Source organism: Gopherus flavomarginatus, chromosome 12, assembly GCF_025201925.1.
Source record: "Gopherus flavomarginatus isolate rGopFla2 chromosome 12, rGopFla2.mat.asm, whole genome shotgun sequence".
NCBI lineage: Eukaryota > Metazoa > Chordata > Testudines > Testudinidae > Gopherus > Gopherus flavomarginatus.
In genome coordinates, this window is record NC_066628.1 from 48960876 (window position 1) to 48979326 (window position 18451).

The window sequence follows — 18451 nt, forward strand, 5'->3', positions numbered from 1 at the left end:
ATGCCTCGGATTGGCAGGGAGCGGGAGACGGAACATGCCCAACCCCCAGGAGCCAGCACCTCATGCCCTCCCCCCAAATCTGCCCAGCGCAGGTCCCCTTGCTGCACCCAGACTTGGCACTCCCCCTCCAACTCCCTTGCAGAGAGGAGCACAGCACCCCCCTGGGCCCAGGAGAGCCGTCAGCGGCAGCATTCCCAGGCACAGTGGGAGGGCGCCAGGCCCCGGCAGGGGGCAGTGGCAACAAGAGTTTCCAAGGGCGGCAGAAGAGCCCTGCAGAGGCAGAGGGACCCTTCCTTGGCTGCAGGCAGTGCCAAACCTGCTCGAGTCCCATGTAAACAAAGGCAACCTGGACCCATCACTGGGCACAGGGCAGTGCTCGACGCTCCTATAGGCCACGTGGCGCTGCCAGGGGGCACCTCCCTGGAAGACCATGGTTCAGAGGCTGGCACCCGGCAGAGGAAGGCTAGGTGACGCCAGAGGGAAGTGCCATGGAGCATCGGCTGCTGGCTAGTTGCCAACTGGTGAGTTCGACAGCTGCAAGCTCAGGTCTTTGCTTTCCCCTGGTGCATTTGTTTGTTAGCCAGCTGATTTCTCCCCCCACCTCCCCCACTCTAGCGGCACTTTCCCCTTCAAACCCAAGGAAAGGGAAGGGAGTCTGAGCCAGAGGCCAAGGCAGGGCGCGGTTGGGTAGGACTGATCTCCCGCCAGGAGGAGAAAACCCCAGAAGGAGCGATTAGCCTAGTGGATTTCTCCCTCTGCAGGACAAGAGGCCTCTGCACTCCAGCCGAGGGAGGTGCAATGCGTTGAGCAGGATGGGTGGATTTGCTGGGCAGCCCTGGGGATATTCCCAGTAGGCATGGGAGCAGCTCCTGGTTACTCACCATCAGTCTCTGCCCACCCTCCAGACAGAGCTTATGGTGGCACCAGAGGTCTCCACAGGGTGACCAGACAGCAAGTCTGAAAAATCGGGACAGGATGGGGGGGTAATAGGCACCTAACTATCAGGACTGTCCCTATAAAATCAGGCCATCTGGTCACCCTAGGTCTCTGCCACTTGAGTGGGGGAGAGCCCCTGCCGCTAAGCCAAGTGGGGGCAGGGGCCAGGCTAGGAGACATTGTCACCAGCATAGCAGAGGTGAGCCTCAGAAATCAGAGTGCGAGACACAACACGTCCCCAGCCAGCATCAAAGAGACCCCCGAAGAGCCAGGCACTGCTTTCACTACCGTTTAATTCTGTTCTGCATTTTACATACATCATAACCCCCAGCCTTCTCCTCCCTTCATCTGCACCGTACAGCTCCCAGCACGTGGGACAGAGTCCCAGTCATAAGGCAAGGCCAGGCCATGCCTCGGGGCACCCAGCCACTGCTTTCAACCTGGGGTGGAGGGGATCTAGCCCAAAACAACATTTAAAAAGAAAATAAGTTAGAAAAGGTCCAAGTTAGTGTTTTATTGCTACCTGTGACGTGCGGAAGGCAGGGCAGGGCCCAGGGGGCGAAAACATCTCTCCAGCATGGTGCTGACAGCCCCGTGCCCTAGGTAGGATGGTTCCCCACCCCTAGTCAGGCTGCCCCGGTAGCTCTTGGGCTCAGGAGCGTCTGCCCAGGGGGCATCTCCCTTGGGAGGAGACCGGGCAGAGGAAAGCGAGTCTGCGTCTCCTGCACACGCTGCCCATTCCCAGACCGCTGGGCTTCAGGAGGCTGTGCCAGTGCACCAAACCCATCGTGCCCACGTGTGCAGACTGGCTCCCACAGCTCGGCCAGGCGAGGAGCCAGACATTATCCTCCAAAGCTTTAAGTCCAGGAATGTGGGCTCACCTCCTTCCCCTTGCCCCTCTGTTCCATTCCTGCCAGAGGGCAGCTGGGTCTCACCCCACCAACAGCTGCCTCCCAGGGCATGCCATCTGCTCATGCAGGGCACAGTGGGATTGGAGCTGAGGGCAGGCCAGGGGCCAGCGATAGGCTAGCTGGGGGCGTGGGGTCAGCCAACATCTCTGTCCCAGCCCTGTTAAGGGGATTCCCCAGAAGGCACCTCCAGCTCCTTCCGCCGTAATCTTCCACACACCTGGGAATGGCACCATAGTCATTGGGTCCTGCTTCTAGAGCGCCAGGCCTGCAGGCAGCTCTGCTGCCCACGGCATCTGTTACAGCTCTGCATCGTACCATGACAGGTGCGTGTGTGTGTGCGCGTGCATGTGTGGCCGGGCATCGCAGTGCCAGAGATGTGATGCTGCTGCAGGGACAGGAGAGGGTTTCTCAAGGGGTGGTTGGATGAGGTCTGAGTTCAATGTGTAGGAGCAGCTGTGGCAGGCTGCAGAGAGCCCGTGGGCCCGAAGGTGCTGCAACATAGGACACTTTAAAAAAAGAACAAGGAAAAAAAACAAAAAAAGATACAAGAGTAAAAAAATCCCTCCCCCCGCCTCTGGAGCTGCAGGCCCTCCCAGTGCTCTGCCCAAAGAGAAGCACCATCAATTGCAGGCTTAGAAACCGCTGGCTTTCCAATGCCACTTCACTCTACAATATGCAGAAGTCTAAACTCTTGAACCAAGTTCTTTCAGACTGGAATTCCCCTTGTCTGCTGTTAAAAAGAGTCACCAGCACAAATCAGAAACCAATAAAAACACAAGGGGGAAATGTATATTACTAAGGGCATTGGGGCTTCAAGCCTTGTCCTTGTCACTTGCCTCTGTATTGCTCGATGTGGCCAGTAGATCAAGTTCGATCCAAAGTCCAGTGGAAGTGAAAGTACGTTTCCCCCTTGCAGTACGGCCTGGGGTTTTCTTCTGGGAAAGGAATTGTCTCCAGCCTGGCTAGCGGGCTCGTCCCCTCTCCCGCCTGCTGTTCTCCCCTGGCTCGCAGAGATCGGCAGCCTTACAGGAAGAGGTTGTTCGACGTAATACTATGACTTTAAACCCAAGTTTCTCCCTCTCCCACAGTGACCTCAGAATAGCAAAAACTAACCCCACGACATCTATCTTCCTGTTTCACAGGTTCGCCCAGTCCCTGGAGGGACGTCAGAGAGGAGCAGAGGGGAATCTGGCCACAGCCCGTGGGGAAAGGGAAAGGAGTTGAATTAAGTGTCTCCTGGTGCCATTTCTTCTGACACTGTCAGGTTCAGGTTATCCCTTCTTGTGCTCAAGCTACCGCAAATTTACACCAGACCCGTAAGATCAGCCACCTTCCTACACTCTGATCTCGTCGTCCTCCTCATCCGCGAAGGAGAACTGTTTGTCGTGCTGCTTGGGGGGTCCAGGCCGGGCGCCGTCTGGGATCTCGTAGCTCTGTCTTTCGGGGGATGGGTGGCACTCCTCCAGCCCCTGTACCGTGCAGCTAGAAACTGAACTGCTGTCCCTGCTGACCTGGCTCCGGGCAGAGCCCACGGCCCTGCTCTGGTCCTGGCAGGCTGGTGCCGTCAGCAAGGAATCCGGCAGGGGCCTTCCTTCCTGGCTGAGCCGGTGGGCTGCAGGTACCCAGGTAGGGCCTCCATCCCTTCGGAGCTCCTCGGGTACCATGGCGCCGAAGTCTTCACCCTGGTCCCATTGGTCTTTGTCCATGATGCTCAGGACGTCCCCCAGCATGGAGGGCCCCAGGTCGATGTGGAAGGACATGATGGACTCAGCATGTTTCATGCCATAGCTGCTCTTCGGCACCACGACAGGCAGATCCGTCAGGTCCCCAAAGTCATGCTCGTCCAGGCCGGGACTCTGTGGGCGGGCGGCTGCACCGTTGGGACGCGGCTTTTCCTCCGGGGCGACCGCCTCCTCCGGTGCCTTCTTGACAGGGCTTGAGGAAAGGCTCTTGGGCAGCTTCCCGGTGCTTTTGTCCGCCTCCTTCTCAGTGAGCTGAGGCAGGGAAACGGCGTTCTTCACAAAGATGGCCGAGTCCCTCAGGGAGCCCAGCATGTCCCGCCGGTCGCCACGCGTCACTGACTGCGACCTTTTGCTGCTGCGGAACTTACGGGACAGCAGGCTGGGTTTGGAGGAGCCCAGCTCCTCAGGGGACTCCGGCTCGCCGGCCTTGCTGTTGAGGAAGGAGGTGTCCCCGAAGGCGTCCCCCGCTCTGCCCACATGCATGGTGTGGCGGAAGTCACCCAGCGGGGCGCTGATCATCTCAGCTGTCAGATCTGCCCGCGAGCGCCGCTTGGAGTGGGCGGAGTTGGAGACGAGCTGCTTCAGGATCGGCATTGTCCTGGCAAGGGGGCTGAGTGGCGGGAACTTCCCCGGGGGCCGGGCTGGGTGGCGAGGTCTTGCTGTCCTCCCCAGCAGCACTCACCTAGCGCATGGAGAGAAGAGGACGTGGGTTAGGCTGGGGGAGCCAGACAGCAGCTCACCCCACCTCACCAGCACCATACAGTCAGCGGGGAGAGCCACGGCTACCGTGTCCTACTCCCTGCACCACAAAGCGCTGGCGGCTTTACAGAGTACTTCCCCCTACCCCAGAGTGGCTTCTCCCTTGTAGAGCCAGCCCCCAGCCCTGTTTCCTTCTCAGCCCCCGGGGGCTGGGAAATGTGCATTTGCTGTTGAAATGCGCTGGCTCTGCCAGCGGCTCAGCTCAGCCCCTGCAACAGTGAATTCGAGAGTCTCTCTCCCACCCCCTCCCTGCAGACAGGCCTTCCCCTACCACCAGAATCTCCCCCCAACCGATACAGGGGGGCCTGGCTCAGTCCAGACTGCAGCCCCCGCCACCAGGCCTCCTTCCTTCCCCCCATCCCACTCTCTTTAATAGCAGCCGGTGTCGGAGGACAGAGACTGAGCAGATATGGGAGGGAGAATTGCACCCACTAACAAAGTTAGCCCCAAGCAGCTGATTCTGCAGACAGTGCTACCTGGGTGAGGAATCCAGGGCAGGTCAGCTGGGCCACCAGCAGCAGGTGCTGCTTTGGAGAGACTGTCCCTGCCCCATGGAGCAGGGGTGTCAGCGGAATGGGTTTTACCAGCCAGTTTTCCAGCCTGGCAGATTCTCCCGGTGTTGGAGCTGGCATCAGCTGCCCTTGATCATGTTCCAGCTCGTTCTCGGCCCCTGCCCTGCACCATCACTTGGATACAGGGTTCGTCTCCATTTCCTGTGCTAAACGGCCATGTACTGATGTGGTCTGCTGAGAAGCCGCTACGCTACACCCCAGAGCAGTGAGCTCCCTGCCTCTGTTAGTTCACTGAGGGTGCTGGGATCGGAGTAAAATTTCCATCAGAATTATTCAGGGTGGGGTGAAAGACAGTCACGCTGCACCCCATGGCACTAGAGAGGCCGCCCACAATACAGGAAAGTCACAGCTATCTGGAGCTAGAGGCAATTAACATTCAGCAGCCGTGTGGAAACAATCTTTGCCCCGCACCGGAGAGGAACGTGAGCACCAAAGAAACTGAGGCAGTGAACCCAAGGAGGGGTTTTGAGGAAGTCAGAAACAAGAGCCTAGTGTGCTCCACAGAACTGGCCAGTCTGGAGGGACAAGATGGTTCACCCTACTGCGGCCCTGCGCCTCTTACCGAGGGCGGATGGCAAGGTGGCAGCTTTGTTCGAAGCCACATGGAGAAAATGCTTTGGATTTTTCTCACGTAAAGTGAGCGGCGAGGGGTGGACGCCAGGAGGAATTGGAAACAGACGGCAGGAAGTGTGCGAGGAGGGCTGGAAAATGCGGAGAGGCCCCACAGGCTCAGGGCTGTGCCATGCAGCTGGGAGAAAGGCAGCTGCCTTCAATCGGAGGGAAAGAGGCTCAGAGTTTCTGGGACCCAAGGAGAATTGGTAGGAAGGATCCCTCCAGCTCCCCACACTGCTGTCCTGGGGCTCGTCACACCAGGGCTGGAACGCCATGTGCAGCCACCATATTGAATAGGAATTATCCAGAACACGGTTCTTGGCCTTCTCCATCCCTGCTCCCCCAGCGAGCTGGGAGCTAGCCCAGAACCCCCCTTCCTATACACGGAGCGGGCTCTGGCTGGGAAGGAGACTGCTCAGGAACAGAGGCTGACTGGCACAGGCATGTCTCCCCACTGCACTAGCACAGGTTCAGCTCCACCAGGCAGAGCACTTAGTGCAGACAGGATTTAACCCCCAGCATCTAGGTTTGCTCTGAGCGCCACCAGCCAAGGCTTCCCCTGGCAGAGCTGCCATGGCAGGAGCGTTCCCAGCAGAGACTGGTGTAGACCTGGACCGAGATTCTCAGCCCTGGGCTAGCTGCAGCCGCCACACGGGCGGAGGCTGGGGAGCAGAATGAGGGTGGAGCAGCGTTTGCAGCATTCCAGGAGAGAAGATGACCCCACAGGAGGCCAGAGCTCCCTTGCTGGTTCCCAGGGACTGAGAGCAGCATGATCCGGGCCCTATCTCCCCAGGTGCCTTGGTAGCAAGAGACAATGGACACGTTTCCTTTCCACTCAACCCCGGGGGTCCCTAGAGCCACTGAAGGAGCTGGGCAGTCAGCGACAGGCCAATCACCACCCGCTGCACCCAGGCCGGGGTTTTCAGCATGACGAGCCGTGCGGAGTGGGGCAGAAAGAGACTGTCCGAGCTGCTCCAGCATCTGTGGTGCCTCCTCCAAGCGGGAGAAGCTATCCTGGCCCAGGCTCCCAGCTGAGCAGGCTTCCATCCGCCGCCCTCCCCCATCCCGCTGCATTTGGCCGCGTGCACTGGATTCCTTGGCTCTCAGAGGCAGAGCAGCCTAGCAGCCAGCGTCGGTGGAAGGGGGATCCCCCGAGTCAGAGCTGGCTCCGTGTAGGCCTGTGCCGGCTTCCACAGCCCTATTGAGAGACCGAACCACCCCAGCAGTGACATGGCTCCATGCCAGCTCGCCTGCACTCTGCTGCGTCCTCACAGCCGGATTATCTAGGCAGATGCTGGTGGCGGCAGTTGGCTGGGAACACAGGGGCTCAGGCAACGTTCTGCCCTGGTCAGTGTGTGCAAGGCAGCCAGGACTGGCAGAACTGTAGATGGGGGCAGACTGCACAGTTCTCCTCCCTGCCCCATCACTGCCTGAGTCATGCTGCCTAGAGACTGTTTAAGCACATCCCAGGGGCCTGAGGCGATTCCCTGGCCAGGGAGCTGGGACTTTCCGGAGAGGGGTTAGTGATGAGGCCTCTGTGGGGAGTGCCTGCATCAGCAGAGGGAGCAGTTTTGGCTCGGGAGGGGAGGAGAGGCAGGTGCTGAGAGAAGCAGGCCGTGACTGGAACGCAGATGGGCATCAGATAGAAAGGGAGACACACACATGGGTATGGGTGAGGCAGCCCATGTCCCTCTGTTCTGCTTCAGTTCCCACTGGGAAGGGAGCCATGCCCCTGGGATACAGGGTGTCACAGGGAAGCCACTCCCCGTGCTGTGCTGGAGAATGTCAGCAACCAGAAACATGCTCTTGTGGTTCAGGCACCAGGCGGGGATGAGTGGGTTCAATTCCTGACTCTGCCACTGACTCCCTGTGCACCTTGGGCAAGTCACTTCACCTCTCTAGGCCTCCCTCCATGCCTAGGAAACAGGGAAAATGAGACAGCCTGTCTCCAATCCCTTGTCTAGAGGGACAGCAGCAAAGCCGTGTCTAAACGGACAACCGGAAAAGCTCCTTGGGACCTGGACGGTCTCTCACTTGTGCAGTACCCAGGAGCTGAGATTTCAGTTGCTGCGTCTGTGGTAGGAATAATAATCTTCAGGGCTTTCAATCCAACACCTGTTCTCCATGCACTGAACAACAGGATATACGAGAACTGGCCTGCGCTTGGATAGTCCTCGGAAGCCTGTTCTCCGTGCACTTGCTCTGGTGAGACATCCAGAGATCTTAGCCCAGGGTCACGGTTAGTCTTCCCCACACGGCATGGGCACTGCGCACTGACAGAGGCGGCTGTTCCATGGGCCACAGCAAGCACCATTCCTGCTCCTCTTATATTTGTTTTACTGCCACTTCCAGACAAGCTGGAGGCCCCGCTCAGAGATCGCACTGGGCTTCGGAAGGTGGGAATCGTTCCCCAGACTGTCCTGCCTCGCTTGGCCCCGGAGTGTGACGAACTGGGAATGTTCTTAATGTTTGCTCTGAATACTGTGTTGGTGCCTCAGTGTCCCCTATGCAGTTCTTAAGTATCTAGGTGGTGGAATAAGGGTGAGTGATTGCTGCAGAGGAAGGGGCCAGTGCACCTAAATGCCTGACACTCTGTCTTCTAGCAACTGATGGCCTGGGCCCCTCCTCTGCAAAGGTGCCAGCTGAAGGTGTTGGAGACAAAGGGATCAGGTGACCTCCTGGCCCAGGAAAGGGGCTGAGCAGAGAGGAGGGGCTGGAGGGAGTTGTCAGTCTGGAGCTGGCTGAGAGCAGACGTGGGGGTCTGGCTCACTGCCCCCCAAAATGGACCCGGCCGAGGGGTCAGGTTCGCTGTATCTACAAGCTCTGTTTTAGACCCTGTTCCTGTCATCGAATAAACCTCTGTGTTACTGGCTGGTTAAGAGTCACGTCTGACTGCAAAGTGGGGGTGCAGGACCCTGTGGCTTCCCCAGGACCCCGCCTTGGTGGGCTCGCTGTGGGAAGGGCACGGACGGGCAGAGGATGCTGAATACTCCAAGGAGAGACCCAGGAGGTGAAGCCATTTGAGCTTCTTGCCCTGAACAAGTCTGCTCCAAGGGAGAGGAGGCTCCCCACAGTCCTGACTGGCTTTGTGGGGAGCAGTTCCAGAGCATCGCCCGGTGACTCCGTGACAACTGAGAGAGACAGAGACTCCAGCAGCTGCACTCCACATGCCTGTCCTGGGGCAGCAAATAGGGATCAGAGTCTCTCACTCTTCCAGGTTCCTATGGGACAGTCCAGATTTGGACCCAGCTGCTCCACCAGCAAAGCGCTCCAAGGTGCCGACATCTGCCAGACCAGGGGAGATGCTGTCACAATGCAGGAGGCCCCCACAGCTGGGGCATCAAGACCTCGCCATCAGAGTCCACCCTGCTGAACTAACTGATAAGGCAGCATCTATGTAATGGGTTTCACCCGCCCCCTTCTGCTGGTGACCAAGGCAAGGGGATGCTCTACAGAGACAGAGCCCCACAACAGGCCACAGCCAGCGAGTGCTCATGAGCCAACTGGCATCTCTGAAGTCTGCTCCGTTTGCCCTGCAGGAGCAAAGTTCTGACCCTTTCTCCACGACCACTTCCCCAGCCCTGCAGCTTTCTAGCTGGCCCCACTCTCCCCTGCCCTGCGTCCCGGCTCAGCCCACCCTGCAGCATTGCAGGTTCCTCTGCTCTCCCCCACAGATCCAGGGTACGTCTACACGGCAATCCAACACCCGCTGACTCAGGCCAGCGGAGGGTGTTTTATAGCTGTCTAGACACCCCCACAGACACACCCCGAGTGCTCCTCCATTGCTCAGCGGGAGCAGAGCAGACTTCCTGCTTTGCAATCACTTCCACCTCACCACTCTTGCTTCAGAGAGCGTACAAGGCTCAAACTGTTCTACCCCAATTAAACAATAACCTGTTAGACAATCTCTCATCACAGCGCCAAGTACTTGGGCACACGGGCTCTTCTGAGCAAGGCTGCAACTCCCTCCCCTCTCCGATGTCCTTTGAAAGGTTACAGAAAATGAGCTACACAGAACATGCCAACTGCCTGCCCCTCCCAGGCAGTTCAGAGGAATCAATCCACCAGCCGTTTCCGGTATTGCGTGTCCTCCAATGGTACAGCCTCTGAGCACCACATAAATGAACCTATCGATCCTCACAACACAGGCTAAGGTTCCTCATCTGACCCTGTGTAACACGGGCCAGGGGCTTGCCCCGTAATCCTTCCTAGAGCAGCACCCTCGTGAGACCAGCCAGTGCTGTATTATCTTCCCTTCACAAATGGGGAGCTGAGACAAAGGGAACGTCTTCACAGCACGTGAGTCTCAGAGCCTGGATCAACCGACTTGGGCTCGTGGGGCCCACTCCACAGGGCTAAAAATAACAATGTAGATGCTCTGGCTAGAGCCTGGGCTCCGAGACCTTCCTCCCTTGCTGGGGTTCAGAGCCCAGGCTGCAACCTGAACCCAAAACATGGACACTGCCATTCTGAGCCCTGTTTTTCAGTCCGCTGAACCGGGCTGAGACTCCCGGCTGGGTTTTAGGCACCGTGTAGACAGACCCTAAGTCACTTGCCACAGGAGGCTTGTGGTCGGGCAGAGATTCGAACAGCAGGCTCTCAAGGTGCTGCGCGTGGTATCTGAGCAGATGCTACATGTTCTGATTTCAGTTTGTTGGTTCCTACTACATAGATTCAAATCCTACAGAGTCTGTTACTGGACACGAGCTGTGACGAGTTAGTGGCTGAGGAAGGCAATGGGAGCCTGGACTCCTGGGTTCCACACAGTTGGTGGCTGTTTGAAGTGCAAGCTAGCACTTCACTTCTCTCTCTCTCCTCCTTTTGGTGTCAGTTTCCTATCCATAAACTAGGTTTAATCCATCCAGGCAGGGTAAAATCTAACCAATTCCCCCCTCACTGGGGTGTCCGATTTCCTTATCTGTCACTAACCTCTCCTTGGATTGAAAACCAAGCCTGCTTTTTTTGGTCTTTCTCCAGCCAGAAGGAGTTACAAGTAATGGAAAAATCGACTAGTCAGTTTCTAATCAGTTTCCCTGCCAGGTTCTCATGCCCTAGCTCACTGCTGCATGCAGGGAGAGGATTACACACTTGCCCACGCATCTTTTTCCTTTGCCTGATTTCATTTCTATTGGCCTTCAGTTTCATACGAGACACAGAAACCCCCCAGGCCAGCTCCCCAGCTGGTGTACGTCAGTGACAATCTGCTGATTTAGGCCAGCTGGGGACCTGGCCCTAACAGCTAATCATGGGGGCAAGTTTGCTTCCTTAGCATTCCCAAGAGACTTTGAAAGCCTTGGCTAAGAGGCAGCAGGAGACTCAAGTGTTACTGATATTACTGAGAAGCTTTGCCCTCCTCCAGAAGCCTCCATGCTGCTAGGGGCCCAGAACAAGCCATTGCCTTCCTCCCCCTAGCTAGCAGGAAAGGGGCGAATTCGTAGTGCCTTCTTTCTCCTCTGGCAAGCTTCACTCTAGAGACAGTGGGGGAAGATGGGGCGGGAGAGGGAATGTTTTCACAGAGTGGAGGCTGTAGGGAGCTCTACTGCAGCAGAGGTGCTGGGCTTGCCTATGCGGGGGACAGAGCCCCTTTCTCTGCCGCTTATTCAGCAAGGAAGGAGACACGATCCCGTGACATTCCTGCTGCTGCGTTTACAAAAGCAGAAAAACAAAGTTTAACAGCCGCCTCCTAATAATCTGCTGAGAAAGCGCATGTGTAACCGGAGACAAAGTTAAAGACGCAGCCAGCAGCCTGCATCCAGGGGCAGGCGCCTCCAACTGCCCTCCCAGAGCACGGCCTCGCTCCTAGTGCCAAAACCCATTTCAGAGGGGAGCAGAGACCAGTCAATTACACCCCTTTTCCTCCCCTAGCTCAGGCTTGCAAAATTTGCTCTCTAGGTCAGGGGTTCTCAATCCTTTTCTCCTCCCACCCCCCACTTGCTATAAAAACTCCACGGCCACACCACTTGTTTTTCTGCAGGGCTGGTGTTAGGGGGTAACAAGCAGAGCAATGTCCCAGGGCCCCACACCACAGAGGGCCCCAGGAAGCTAAACTGCTCAGGCTTTGGATTCAGCCCTGGGGGGTGGGGCTCGGGGCAAAGGGACTTTGGCTTTCTGCCCTGGGCCTCAGTGAGTCTCACGCGGATCCTGCTTCGCGAACCCCCTGAAACCTGATTAAATCCCCCTGGGGCCTCAGATCAGTGGCTGAGAACTGCCGCTCTAGGTGGCTTGGATTGCAAGCTCCTTGGGGCAGGAACCATCTGTTCATTACGAATCCATTCTCCATTACCTGCACGTTGTGGCCTTTCACACCCGTGCAGCACTTCACACTGGTGCCAGCAGCTACGCGAGGTGTTGGGTGAGAGCCAGTTCAGCCAACACGTCTGTACAGCACCTGGCACAATCGGTCACAGAGTCTGCAGCAGAGCAAGGATTGGAACCCAGGAGCTCTGAAATCCCAGCCCCTGCTCTGTGCCCTGCTGCTCAGTTCCTCACCTTGCTTCTGCCCCATAGAGCTGCACAGAGGGCAGGCTGTCACACGGGGGCAGGCAGGAGCGACAAGCTGGAAGTCAATAGCAATCAAGGGCCTTGACTCAGGGCTTTCCTGATGCATTAACTTGCGCTGGCTCTGCCTCGCCCCGTCACCAGGGCTCTTTTGCCATCCCTACCAAGGCTGCCGGCTTTGCTGCGTGTTTTGGTTCACGAGGCAGTGCCCTGAAGCTAGGAGATCGCAGGAGGTTCTACCCCACCCACCTTCCTCTGTCAGACTCCCTGAAGCGTGGTGAGAGTCCCACCTGAAACCTGGCAGAGGGAAAGAGCCAGTCCAAGAGATGATCAGCCCTGTGCTATCCAACAAGAATCTCCATTCACCGCCCCCCCTCCCAACACCCCTTTCCAGTGCCTGTCCGCACACCTGACCTCAACACCCAAACAAAGAACCACCTCCAGACACAGAGCTACCAACACAGAATAGCTGCAGGTGAAGAGTTGCAAAATCATCTGATCTCACTACAGAGAGAAGCTGCAATCCCGGACTACCCTTTGCCAAGCAGGCCCCAGCCCTGAAGACAGAGGCTCATCCTCCAGCCATCAATGCAAAGACATGGGCAAAGCCCGAAGACACCCACGCAGAAGGGTGAAAGGAGACAGTCTGTTGGAGGCAGGGCAGAAACAGCTGTAGGACTGACAGACTAGACTTCCAAACAGCCGATATGCTGAACCTTCAATTCATTTATCAGAAGCATCTGCAGCACCTATTGCAAAGCAGGTGGAAAATATCAGGCAGAGAAAATTAGATCCCTATCCAGAGTGTTTGACCAGAGAGAGACAGGGATCTTGGCTCTTGACAGCATAATCTTCCACACAGAGACATAATTAGCCTGTGGAACTCACTGCCACAAGATATCACCAACCTGAAGTGCTTAGCAGGATTTCCAAAAGGACTGGGCAGTTCTGTGGATGACAAGGAAATCCAAAGTTGCATTAAGTATTAACAAAGACAATAGGAGTTTGGGAAAGGCTATAAACACTCATGCTTCAGGGCATGAGCCAACCTCTAATTAGTGCAGGGAGGGGGTCAGGAGGAAACATTCCCTGGGGCAAGGTTATCCCTTAGCTGTCTTAAGTTCCTCTGAAATAGCAGATTCTGGCCAGTGTCTTTCACAAGATACTGAACTAGACACACTATTGCTCTGCTCCAGTCTTGCCAATATGCTCCTGTGTCCCTATATTGTGGGTGGGCGAGGAGCGAGCAGCCAGATTTCTCACAGCCCATTCAAGACCATGGTAAGCCAAGACAATTTCCGTACTGGGAGACTGAAGTCAGTTCAGAGATATCTCACCAGGGAACTGGTTAACCAACTCACTCGCCCTAGAACAATGGGACCCAGAATGCAACAATCAGCAGAAATCACTCACATCAGCTGTAGCCCTTTTAAATGACTCTCACCCTGGATACAATAATTTGCTGTGTCATGCGGCCTACAGTCAGAAGGGTCAGTAGGGATTCACCTGAGTTACAGAACTGCCCCACTCCAGCCTGTTAGCACAGGGCATCTTTCCCTCTGGGACAGCAGTGGGCATGCAGCTCGCAGGTACTGCCTAACAGCAGGTCATCGCTTCCCTTCACAGACATCAGCTGTGGCCAAAAGAAGGCAAACCCCAGTTCTGCTCCCAAGGAGAATCCAGCTTGGATTCCATCAAGACCCGGACTGGTTTGCCAATTGCTCGCCTCATAAAGCATGGCCCAGGCACTGCTTGCTGAGCGCCATCCCAGGGCGAGGGCTCTGCTGGGGGCAGGTCAGGCTCCGTGCCAGCCTCTGACGTGAAGGCACACACCTTCCGACTGGGGCCAAGAGGGAGGCACTGAATCATTCTCACTCTGGACCTCACCTGGAGTCAAACTCCGGTGCTAGCGAGAACAAAGATTGAGCGCTGCCTGCAGCATGGCCCAGTGGATCGGGCACTTGACTGGGACTCAGGAGACCCGGGGTCAGGTCCCAGCTCCGTCCCTCCTTTGCTAGCTGACCTTGGGCAAGTCACAGCCCTCCCCCTGCCTCGGTTTCCCTATCTGTCAAACAGGGAGAATGTGGGCTTGGAGACTGATGGATGAAGAGGACTATGTCTAACTCAGGCAGGGGCTAAGCTGCTGTTTATTCCCATCTCTCATGCTGCTGGCAGCTAAGGCCCTGAGCTGAGGAGCGCAGAGCAGATCCTGCCCCAGAACGCTCCATAGGTTGGCAGAGCGCCAGGTTCAGAGGAAGTCGGTGCACTCACTATGGCCCCTAGAGAGACATGGAGCCATTAAGCCAGAGACGAGCCCGAGCCTGGAAGCTCAGCTCCAGCCCCTTGAACTCAGAGTGCTCAGGCTGAAGTTTCCATCCAAGCTCTAGCACAGCTCTGATAAAGACAATAGGCTGCAGAGACCTTCAGCTAGCCCCCTTCTCTCCCTGTTGCCCTGCAGCAGAGCACAGCGCAGGGCAGGGATGTGGCCAGACACAACCCAACATCATCAGTCCCAAGCATTCCCGGAAGGGGTCAATACGTCACAGGGAGCAAGGTATCGCTAAGGTGCCTTTAACCAAGAACTGCAGCCAATTCTCAGCCTTGCCGCACTCTGGCCCCTCACTCAGTTATTCGCAATGGATCCTGCAGAGATGCTCCCCAGAATCCCTTGCAGTCGTTCTCACCTCCCTTCCCATGGCAAGGGGCAACTGCTCTGTGCTCCTGGCCCCTCAGCTGGCAAGCAAGCCGAGCTGTGAGCTCCCTGTCTAGCTCCAGGCAGGCTAACCCCCGTGCACAGGGGCAGAGGTCAAAGCCTGCTTCCCACAGCAGGAGAAAGCCAAGAGGGCACCTGAGGTGGAGAGGAGGCTTGGTTCCCTGGCCCCCTATTTAGTCAGTTACACCCACCCGGAGCACATTTAAACACATCAGACATTTTTGGAGGAAAAGGTCCTTCAATGGCTATTAGCCACAATGGGCAGGGACCCAGCCCCATGCTTTGCGTGTCCCTAGCCACTGTTTGCCAGAAGCCGGGAGAGGGACGGGGAATGGATCACTTGATTATTGCTGGTTCTGTTCATTCCCTCTGGGGCACCTGGCACTGGGCGCTGTTGGAAGACAGGACACTGGGCTAGATGGGCCATTAGTGTGACCCACGAGGGCCTTACCCCTCTGCACAGCTGTAAGAGATGGTACTCCTGGCACAGCAGTGGAAAAATCAAGCCCAGGCTAGGAGCAAGCTAGTAACCCACCTCCCTGTGCCAGCTGCTGGGTCCCACCAACTAAGAGCTGCTGTGGGCACCATGGCGACAGAGGCCTGAGTGGTAGCTAGCCAGACCAGGCACTGACACAGCAAAAGGCCGTGTTCTCCCAGCATCTGTTTCAAACCCTTCTGGCATCCCAAGAGAGGCCAGCTAAAGAATTCACAGCGGCTAGGGGCTGCCCAGCAGAGGGGTCCCAGAGCAGTTAAAAAAATGGGCAGCTCACAACAGGTGCTGCCAAGCCAGGCTAAGAGGGGGAGGCCAAACGCCCCGCACCACAAAGATAGATGTATTCTAAGGTGCGTTTGCCGCTCATGGCAAAGCCTGGCACACCACAGCCAGCCCTCCAACTCGCCCCGTCCACACGAGGAGGGGTTAGCCCATTCGCTGACATTACACCTGTTCAGCCCAGTGCCAGCGGGCCCTGAGGTAGCCCTCGTCTGAGCTTACAGGCGCAGGAGCAGCAAGCCCCTGGCCCAGTGGTTTGTTTTGCAAGAGCCACTCCAGAGTTAGCAACAAAGTTAGCCAGAGTCACCGAGCCAGGGGAACCAACCGATCTCACTGCCCACCTCCCCAGGTCAGCCCAGATCCCCAGCGGCCGTCTCTCCCCTCCGGAGCTTGGCAGGGCCTGTGTGTGCCAGGGCCTGCAGCCCTTTGTTCCATCGCATTTCACTCCGCCGGCCGGGCACCCAGCAAGGAGCAGCCCGTCCCACGGGCACCTAGGGGCACTGGGGCGGGGGCAGGCTGCACGCGGGCCATTGTTTGGCCAGTGAGACCAAGGCGGGAGAAGCGGAATCAAGGCTGATCCTGCAAGGCTGGGCACAGGGCTGGCACAGCCCACAAGGGGCCCCTGGCACCTCTCTCTCCTCCTAGCCCAGGAAATCTCTTCCTGCCGCCCGTCTCTGCCACAGCCCCGCCTGGGCATCCCGGGGCACGGGGCGCACAAAGACCCAGCCGGGCCGGGCTGCGCGCATCTCGGTGCCTGCCCCCAGCGAAAACCCGGGCCCGGTTCCATACAAACAGCGCCCCACTCCCCAAGCGCAGCGCTTGGGTCTCAGCCACAGCCTGCCCGAGGGCTGGTTTTACTGAGCCGCCCCCCAACAAGCCACCTACTTTTCTCCCCAGCAGCCTCCTCCTCTGCGCGAGCTTCTCAGGGCGCAAAGTTCTGCTGCGCTGCGCGCCCCTCTCCCAGCGCACGCACAACCGGGGCGCGCAACTCCCGGCCGCCGCCCGCGCCTCGCTCCCCTGCACTTTGCTCCTGCCCGGCTGCGAGCCAGAACCAGCGCAGTAAATCTCCCGGCCCCGGCGCTCGCCTGGCCTTAAAGAGACAGGGCGAGCCAGACAAAAGAGCCCAGCTCTGGAAATTACCTGGAACAACCCCGCCCTCCCCCGCGCGTTCCCGGATCCCCCCGCCCGCTGGCTACGGCCAAAACCCGGCAGCGGAGGGCCTCTGGCTCCCGGGAGGGGTGTGTGCGGGAGAGACGGACGCGTGCCTCCTATGCCGATGTATTACAAGAGCCCCCCCCCCCCAGTTTGCAATCGCTGCTCTTTGCAGGCCGGGCTCCGGGAAGCACATTCTGGGCAAGGGCCAGCAGCTGCTAGTTTGTTAGCATTGACTTTGGAGGGGGGGCGGGGCAGGATCAATGTCGCTTTCATTACAAGGGGGGCGCGGAGTCCGCAGGGGTTCCCGAGGAGAACCACCTTGGACCATCTCCCAGTCCTCCCCAAGGCGAGCCCGGGTCTGCAGAACCCGCCTGGAAGCTCGACGGGGACACGTCTGACCAGCAAAAGGCAGCCGCTCCCCCCCACCCCCATCTCATTTTCCTTATAGCAGCTGAGCAAAGAGCCGGGGGAGGGGAAATCCCACGGCACGAACCCCTCTGCAGCCAGTCCCCGCAGCGCAAACTAGCGCCACTCCGCTTGTGTCCCTACGCCCCCCTGCCCGCCCCCCGAGCCTGGGAATCCCCCGCCGGGGCAGTGCAGGGTGGGCACCTACCTAGTCACAAGCCCTGCCCGTCTCCCAGGCAGGCTTTGTTCCCCCGGCGCCGCCTCTCTCAGTGCTCCGCGCTCCGCTCCCGTCTCTCCATCCCATGTCAGTTTCCAGCCTGGGTCTGGCTCCGGATTGGAACCGAGCAGCCCGGCGCTGCAGCTCCAGCTCCTCCGGGGATGATGTCATTGCTCGGCCAGGGCCAATGGGGCGAGGCGGCGTCACAGGGGCAGCCCCGGGCTCCTCCATTCAAACCCTGAATGGCTCCGACTCTCGCTCCATGTGGCAGGCGGGGAGGGGGAGCCGGGTTGCCCAATGCTGGAGTGTCCCGAGTCATGATCACAGGGCTCTGGAGCGCGGGCAGAACCGGGCAGACGGGGTCACTCACACGTGGGTTAGTCACTGCTTCCCCAGCAGCAGGGGGAGGCACCCCCCGAGCAGAGACACTCTTACTAACGCCAGAAAAACCAGGAGTCCAGTGGCACCTCAAAGCTTATGCCCAAATAAATCTGTTGGTCTTTAAGGTGCCACCGGCCTCCTCCTTGTTTTTGTGGGTACAGACTAACACGGCGACCCCTGATACTTGTTACTAACGCGCTGGTTCTCAAGCAGGGGGCCGGGAGCAGGTTTCAGGGGGTCCGCCAAGCATGGCTGGTATTAGACTCGCTAGGGCCCAGGGCAGAAAGCCAAAGACCCACCATACAGCACTGCAGCCCAAGTCACTTAGCTTCACGGTCTGGGCCCCTGGGCCATGGCCCTGCTTGCTACCTCGTAACGCAGGCCCAGGCTTTTATCTGCAGACAAACAGGGGTTGTGGCACAGTTGGACGGAGGAGTCTTTATAGCATGTTGAGAGGGCTCCGAAAGAAAGAGGTTGAGACCCCCTTGGCCTAATGGATTTGTGTGTTCAACTTTCTATTAACCCCGTGGCTGGCTCAGGGCTGTCAGTGAGTGTCTTCGGCTATGAAGTAGAGTTTGTGAGCGTGAACACACACACACTCACTTTACTGTTGTATGTGTCCCTATTTTTATTGCACAATGCTCATGGCCCTGTGACTCCAGCGCAGCACCGGGAGTCAGGACACCTGGGTTCTTCTATGCTAGACTGCAACAGATCTGCTGTGTGACTGCAGGCATATCCCTTCCCTGCTCTGTGCTGGGGTGGGGGGGGGGGTAGG

The 18451-nt window shown here is 57.9% G+C and overlaps 1 protein-coding gene across 2 annotated transcripts; it reads right to left on the minus strand.

The window, feature by feature from the left end:
- Positions 1-1220: 1220 nt before the first annotated feature.
- CDC42EP4 (CDC42 effector protein 4) lies at positions 1221-17425 on the minus strand. 2 transcript variants are annotated; one of them, XM_050920828.1, is made up of 2 exons: positions 17284-17425; positions 1221-4271 (listed from the first exon to the last, which is right to left on the minus strand). In XM_050920828.1, the coding sequence occupies exon 2, from the start codon at positions 4181-4183 to the stop codon at positions 3182-3184; it is 1002 nt and encodes a 333-aa protein (XP_050776785.1). In that variant the 5' UTR covers positions 4184-4271; positions 17284-17425; the 3' UTR covers positions 1221-3181. The 2 variants fall into 2 exon arrangements, with proteins under 2 accessions (XP_050776785.1, XP_050776786.1); XM_050920829.1 differs by lacking the exon at positions 17284-17425 and adding an exon at positions 16401-16499.
- Positions 17426-18451: the final 1026 nt, after the last annotated feature.

What these genes read in the sequence shown, in the direction of transcription:
- CDC42EP4 (XM_050920828.1), bottom strand. Translation starts at nt 4,183, where the DNA reads ATGCCGATCCTGAAGCAGCTCGTCTCCAACTCCGCCCACTCCAAGCGG.